The sequence below is a fragment of the Harmonia axyridis genome, chromosome 1, assembly GCF_914767665.1.
Source record: "Harmonia axyridis chromosome 1, icHarAxyr1.1, whole genome shotgun sequence".
NCBI lineage: Eukaryota > Metazoa > Arthropoda > Insecta > Coleoptera > Coccinellidae > Harmonia > Harmonia axyridis.
Window position 1 is genome coordinate 64142569 of NC_059501.1, and position 7950 is coordinate 64150518.

The 7950-nt window shown below is 33.9% G+C and overlaps 1 protein-coding gene across 1 annotated transcript; it reads left to right on the forward strand.

Moving 5' to 3' along the window:
* Nucleotides 1-401: 401 nt before the first annotated feature.
* On the forward strand, nt 402-3587 carry LOC123686112. Its single transcript, XM_045626098.1, has 2 exons — nt 402-945; nt 3184-3587. The coding sequence occupies exons 1-2, from the start codon at nt 639-641 to the stop codon at nt 3393-3395; spliced, it is 519 nt and encodes a 172-aa protein (XP_045482054.1). The 5' UTR covers nt 402-638; the 3' UTR covers nt 3396-3587.
* Nucleotides 3588-7950: the final 4363 nt, after the last annotated feature.

Genomic DNA, 7950 nt, shown 5'->3' on the forward strand with positions numbered 1-7950 from the left:
TCCTTTACGAAGTATATAAGTGGAGGGCAGCACTGTTTGATGGTCGATTATTTTTTTCACGAAATTATAGTTTTACCTTTTTTGTAATGATTTGTTGTAGATTTTTTTTTCACGAATATTTTAAAAATATCAGTGCTTTGTACATTGAACATATCATCAATTCTTTTCGAAAAACTAAAAGTTCATTTGCAAATTAAAAATATTGTCATTCTAAAATGTAGATTATTGTTTAAAGAAATCAAGTGAAAACTACATAAAAATCGGTGGTTTTACGAGAAAATCTATAATTTCGTTTTGAAATTAGAAGTCATGTGATGGTATTTCTTCTCAAGTGTGGGAAATTTGAAAAGATGGACCTTATTTAGAACCGGCCTTTTCAAGCGCACCCCCCTTATAAATGCTATACGCTTCGCGCAACTCCATAAGTTATCGATCGACCTGAAAGGCCCTAGAATAAATAAAACAAATCATGGCCTAAATAACAAAGTTTCTCCCATATCTGAAATTCATAAATAATTGTAGTGTTGTGTGCATCGGCTGATGTGATTTCACATCATTGAAACTGTGAAAAGAGACCGCAAAATGAAAAAAATAACCGGTTAAACATAACCTCCCTTCAGAAGAACTAAATCTCCAAAATGTCTTGTAAAGTTAATATGACGAATGGAGTGTCCCTCAATGTCGATAATCATATGTATGCGAAAGCACCAGCTCTGGATGCTAGTGTCAAGTTAGCAGGAGAAGAAGCCAAAGACAGGCTATACGAATCGAAGCACAAAAAGAAGTTGGTTAGAGTTTTGACTGTGATAGCATATGTTTTTTTCGTATCTCTGGCGGCTATCATGTTATCCTTATATTACATATTCATTTGGAATTGTGACCAAAAGCCTACTACTCAACCATACGCCAAAGCGTATTCTAGATGTGAAAATATCCACTATCCAGGTAGGGAAATCAATTTTTTCAGGTTATCATGATGTTATTATGAGGTTTAGATAACCTACCCTTATTGAACACACAATTGACCATATTCACCGTCGCCATATTGTTGTGCGACAATACCAACTACCCAGTGTTCCCAACGAAGAAATATTGAGTTTACTAGAAAAATTCCACAACATAAAGTTTATAAGTGAAGTTTATGTGTACCTTTTCTGGCTGCTACGCAAGATGGGACAATATTTCGCAAAAATTTCACCTTTTGGGAATAAAAACATTAGTGAAAGGTGGTTTTATGAACAAATTAACTGTGGCCGAGTTTATAAATGAAGGCTTCGCTCCATTTTTGGAAATAGTCAGTGAAAGAATAATCTCTATGGCTGATAGTATTTTTGATATTAGTGGTATTTTTCTAGTGAACTCAATAGTTCTCCGTTGGGAACACTGGGTAGTTGGTATTGTCGCACAACAATATGGCGACGGTGAATATGGTCAAGAGAAGTAGGTTTTTTTTTCTAATGGAATATGTGGAAGCGAAATTATGCTTGTCGTATGTCAAATTACCCTAAAAACGATCAACAAAAAATGTGTACATAATTTAAGTACTGCAAATTTAACACTGCGGTTCATTATATCTTCTAACATACAACATACAAAGTGTCATCTCAAGTTCGAGAACTATTTGAAATCTGGGGAATTCGGATTATGATATTATTCGATATTCGCATATTTGCAACCTGAGAATTTACAATATAACGGCAATGAAAACTGAAAAGGAATTTTCTGAAAAAATGAGTCAGATGTTCTGGAAACCTGGGCCTATTTTAAATCTATATAGAGTGTACCAAATTTGTTGCTCAGTGAGAGGATCTCAGAACCTCTTTGAGCTAGAAAAAAAATAATGTCACATTTCGGGCTCAATTTTTAAGAGAATTAACATTGGAAAATAGCGTGAAATGAAAAGTTCTCATAACTTCTTTCTTATTGATGCTTTCATTTATTTTATATTGCCATTAGTTTTTAAGATATGATACAACCCGTATTTCATCAAATACGAACCATAAAAATTTCTATAACGATTAAAAACACTTTTTTCCTTTTTGAAAAATATATATAACATGATATATAAATTTATTATCAAACTATAAAACTCATCAAAAGTTTTATCAAGTGCCTATCTATAATAATCTGTGAACAGATTGGATATTTAAAATATTCGGTGGCCATCAAGGTCTTCGGATTTAACTCCGTTAGATTTTAAGCCTTTAGAATAGGGTATGGCAAAATGAATACAGTATAGCAATAAACTCTTGTGCCGAATTTCATGCAAATAGCATTTGGATCTTATGAAATTCCTAATACCACAGACAGTATTGAAATTCCAGATATTGATTTAAAATATGTAACAATTCCGTGCTCCGAGCAAAATTTCAGGTTGATCACATCATTAGAACCATAGAATATTCAAAAAGAATATTGGAAAAAATACTCAAAATTTTCTTGACCACAGATCCAATCGAGTTGAGATTATGGGTATATACAGAGTGTCCCAAAAAGAACACGTCAAACGAAAACAGAATGTAGATCAGAATGTGCTCTACATGATGTGAAAAAATCGTTCGATATAAAATTCCCACAGTTTTCGAGTTATATGATGTTTTATGAAAATGTTGATTTTTTTCTCTTCATATGCTTTCTCTCATGCCATAGGTACAATTATATATTTTTCGAATCAGTTTTTTCCGTGGATATTGTTGAATGATTGCTTCAATTTATGCACTGAAAAATAGCACAAAATATTATACAGGGATTCTAAAAAAAATATTTAAAATTCACGTTTTGGAGAAAGTGTTTTTTTGTACAAAAAGATATGCAAATGTTTACCGAACATTATTGGAACATTTCTGTGAAAACCGAATGTTGTCACCATTTCCACAAAATCTCGTGAAATGAACTGGAACCATGGAAAATTGAAAAAAAAAACCGAAAAATGGAAAACTAATATTTCAGCGACAACAAATCCAATAGAGTTGAGACTTAGCTTGCATATACCTACGATTTCCTATGAAATTGAAAAGATAAATTAGGCAAAACAAGTTGGCGAAATTTTATTTTGCCGGTGCGCCAAAAATAAATATTGAGATTGTATCTAACAAGTATTGGTTTATAAATGAACTAGTAAATAAAGAATCACTCTTCATCTATGACGATAAGCAACTCACTTTTTGAATTTCATACTTTCAGGTTATCAGCATCCTCACTTCAATAATGAAATATTAGAGTTAAGAGCATCTAAGACCACATCTGAAAGTATACTTAAAATGGATGAAGCAGACTCCGCCTGGTCTGAAAGTAATTTCAACAGTGTTGCAGAAAATGGCTTGGAGAAGTCAAGTCCCTTGATAAGGAAGTTATTCCGAAATAAATTCCTATATAATAGAAATCATATTGGTTAGAGATCCTTATGATCAAATAAATCAAGAACATTTTCAGTTGGATATCAGTTTGGACCATGAAGTAACCGAAATCGATAATACAGACATATTGGGAGTGACATGATATGATATAGATGATGCCTTCATTTCATCATGAACTTCAAAACTGTAGAAAGCACTGATAGTATTAAATCTCGAGAACATTGTGTTTAATTTTTTTGAAGAGATATTCTAACCCTCAAACTTATGTATGTAGTTAATAGTCATCTGAAATTATTGGGTTTGTTAAGTGTTCTGGAGTTATAGGAATTTTTTCTTTATAGAATTATGAGATTAGATCAGATTAAGGAGGTTCCGTTTTATTGTTACCTAATGATCTATTGTGTCCCCCATCAGAGCTATTCTCTCCATATGTGATCTACAGCTCGCCTACCAGTTTTAGAGTTCTAATGGACTCCAGTATCTGGGATGACTTCAAGGAGGATAATTCCTCACTTCTACAAGTTTCTTTCCAATAAAGCAGATTTTGCGTTGGCTAGTGATGGCGAGGCATTCCGACACCAGCTGATCCGGAGTTTCTTCCTCCTCCCCACAGAATCTGCACTCGTCATTTTCTGCTAGACCCATCCTCATGAGGTATTTCCTAAGGCGACAATGCCCTGTGAGGAATTCAGTGAGGAGATGAAGTATATTCTTGCTGAGATCCAGATACTTCTTGGATCTCGAAGAATTATATGATTCCCTCAAATTTTTAGTGTATAGTGTATGTATAATTCATCGATAAAATGAGTTATTCAAAATTGTTTCTATGAAGCGTTCACTCGAAATATAATGTACAATCAAATTATTCTTATCTGATAATCTTCTATTATTATATAATTCATTAATTTGTAGGGAATCGAAAAAATGCCTAGATGAAATTTTCAAGGGTTGTTGAGTTCATGACAATAAGACGCAACATTCATATTTTTTATATATACATACACATCGAATTATATACCGCTCTAGCCGCCCCTCCGTTCCAAGTTTATAACTCCTTCTGTCCAAACATATATCTCCTCCCAAGTTTCTGCTTCCATAGCTTTTTCGATAACAACTCTCCAGCTCCGTTTTGGTCTTCCTCTTTTCTATTTTTCTGGAGGAAAGTATCTACTCCAACACTTTTCTTTGCCATCTTGTTTCATTCACTAGTTTTGTTTGTCCGAATCAATTTACATCGCCAATAATATCTCTTTTGATATTCATCTTCCTCATGATTTTTTCGTCCCTTACTTCAACATCGATGTTTCACGCCTCCTTTTAAAAACCCCATCTATCTGTGTCTAGCAGTTTTTTTTTCTGTTGGTTTTACTCAAATCCCATTCTTCCACGCCATACAACATAATGCTTGTAGATAGATAGTAATTGTAGATACACATTTTTGTTTCTTCATTGATATATTTTTTCCAAAAGTATGGAATTTAGTGATCCGATTGTTTTTCTAATTTTTCTTCTTCTTTTACTGTTTCCTTCTTTAATGAAGATGACTTCCAAGTAGTTTACTTTGTTATTAACGTGTATTATCGATCCGTTTTCTAGAGGTAGGTTACTATTACTACACTTGGGAACAACTTGAGAACCAGCGTTGACCAGTGTCTTCTTATCAGCTTTTATTATTAAGGGCATACATGTCAACAAAAAACAATAAGTACTAAATTTGAAAATAACCGGTAACCATTTTTCTTATCAGGTGCTTTCGTTATTTGATGCAATTGTGCAGGATCTCTCTTGATTAACTAGTTGCAAATGTCACAGAGGTAGAGGTTTAGAACAATATCCCACATGAGAGATCGTCAACTATTATACAAAATGATTTCCACTTTGAGTCCTTTTTTCAAAATGAAAACTACATATAAATCTCTATTCTGCTGGGGTAACTCGTGAAAATCAATTTCCAGGATATGGATACGTATATGGAATACTATATAAAACCCGATATGTGACATGTGACATCAAACTACACTACACACTCTTCAATATGGAATCATAAAAACTCAATTTTGCAATGCACACCTAAGTAGAGATTCTAAAACAAAAAATTGGGTACTGGAGAGTGGAAATTTTAGACGCGTGAGTTAAATAAAAATTTAGAGTATGCAACGGTACACCCAATAGGTTAACATTATTCTTAAATCATCTCTATCTCTATGCCTATAAAAGAATTTCCATATCCTGGAACGGACTCTCATTTCAGTTTTGTTTTTCCAAATTGAATAAATAAATAAATAGAACGAGAAAATCACCATGTAGGTAGGTATATTGACTAGCAGAATTATACAAAATAAAGACATTAACGTACCGATTTCCATGAAACACATACAGATATAAAAAAAAAACTGAGGTGGAGTCAGCGCTCGTTTATCCTCTATAACTAATAGCATATATATTTTGAAGGAAAAAATCGAACTTTTCAAGCCTGCATTCTTTATTTTTATATGCTTTTTCGTTTCCCAGAAAGACATTGTGCTGAAAGTATCAACTAATCGTTTTCCAATTGTATATATTATCAATGTTAAGCAGGAAACTGTGTGGTAAATATCGATAAATATTTTCAAAAGTATTGTAGATAGATTAGATTTAATTAAGGAGGTTTCGTTTCACTGTGACCTAATAGTCTATTGTGCCCCCCATCAGAGCTATTCTCTCCATAACGTGATCTACACCTCGCCTTCCAGTCCAGTTCCAGAGTTCTGATGAACTCCAATATCTGGGATGGCTTCTAGGAGGCTAATTCCTCAATTCAATAGGTTTCGTGTCCAAGGCAGGTTTTTCGTTGGCTAGCGATGGCGAGGTATTCCGTCACCAGGTGATCCGGAGTTTCTTCCTCCTTTCCACAGAATCTGCACTCGTCATTTTCTGTTAGACCCATTCCTAAGGCGACAATGCCCTGTGAGGAATCCAGTGAGGAGATATAACATATTTTTACTAAGAGCCAGATACTTCTTGGATATTGTAGAGTCAAAGTTTCGAAGAAACTCTTTGGAGTGATCCAAGCCAGGAAGATTCCGCCAACATTTTTCTCTTTCGGTTACCTCCTTTTCCTGAAACTCTTTCTTGTAGGTACATTTGTCTACACCACAGAAAGGTTCCGGACCGATGAAAGGAGTTTGTGCTACTTTTTTGGCAAGTGTTTTTGTCTCTTCATTCCCTCTAATTCTCAAGTGGCCGGGAACACAGATTAAAAAGACCCTGTTATTCTTACATATTTCATTAAGTTTTTTCGGCACTCCAATACCATCTTAGAATCGATGATATGTGAGCTCAGTGCTTTATTTGCAACCTGACTATCGGAATGTATCGCTATGTCACATTTCCGATAGTTTCTTGCTATGTTAATTTCTACACATCTTTCTATTGATAGTATATCTGCCTGAAAGACACTTAGACAGTGGCCTAGCGATATTGAGGATTTGGTACCAGCACCAGTCTCCGTCGTGGTTTTGGAACCATTTGATGATGTTATTTTTAAGACCATCATCAAATTCCTTTCCCAATCTTCTTTTCTACTTAGTATCGTAATGAATGTTTTTTCGATGCTAATTTTCTTTATATCGTCCCGTCACTGGGAAGGTTCGCTGATGGTGTATAATTAGTCAAGGAGGACCAGGCTCTCTTATTCCTAATTGTAAGTGGCACCATACGTTTTTTACAGGATGCCTCCAAATGGGACTACCTTCCTGTAAAAAACGTATGGTGCCACTTGCGATACTTTGGCAAATATGTATATTTATTTATTTCACAAACTAAGACAGACCCGGAGGTTTATACTTCAGATTTGTGTACAGAAGATTGAATTCGAATAACGGTTTAAAGATATCATGGAAAATTTCTGGTATTTATTGGAAATCTGAACAAGTTCGCAAAAGTTCTTGACTCGCACTTTTTTTGGTAGGTATATTTAGTAATATATAATACTAACCACTTATTTTACCAATACTGATGCAACCTTCCAATATTTCCTTCCGACTACTATACACTTGTAAATCGGCATTTCTTTAAGTGGATAAATCCGTATTGATTTCACAATATAAAAGCTTTTTTGCTAGTAGGTATTTATTCTATTGAGTGATAGGAAATAAGAATATACGTGAGTAACCATAATTGCAAAAATCAATTAGTTACTTTTCGATCTTATATGTAAAAAACTAATGATTGCATCATGTTAACATCAACTGAACTTTGTCTTTCTATTGATAATTGTTTAGAGATCTGTTATAGGTACTTCTATATGCATTGTTTTTGTAACTGTTGAACATTTCAATTTATTTATCCTAATTTGATAACAAAACTTTCACAATATATACCTAGTTATAATTAAATTGGAGAAGTTTGAAGCCTATACAAGCTTATATGACACAAACTAAAACTAAAAAAGGTGATATTCTCCCTAAAATTTCACATTCTCTTGGTCTAAAATCCAATATCCACAATCAAAAGAAGTGAATCAACATTTGTCTTATGAAACTGCTCTAAACTTCAATTCAGTACAGAAGGGGGAACATAGGGGCCATGCTCTCCCCTCGCGGACCATATAAAT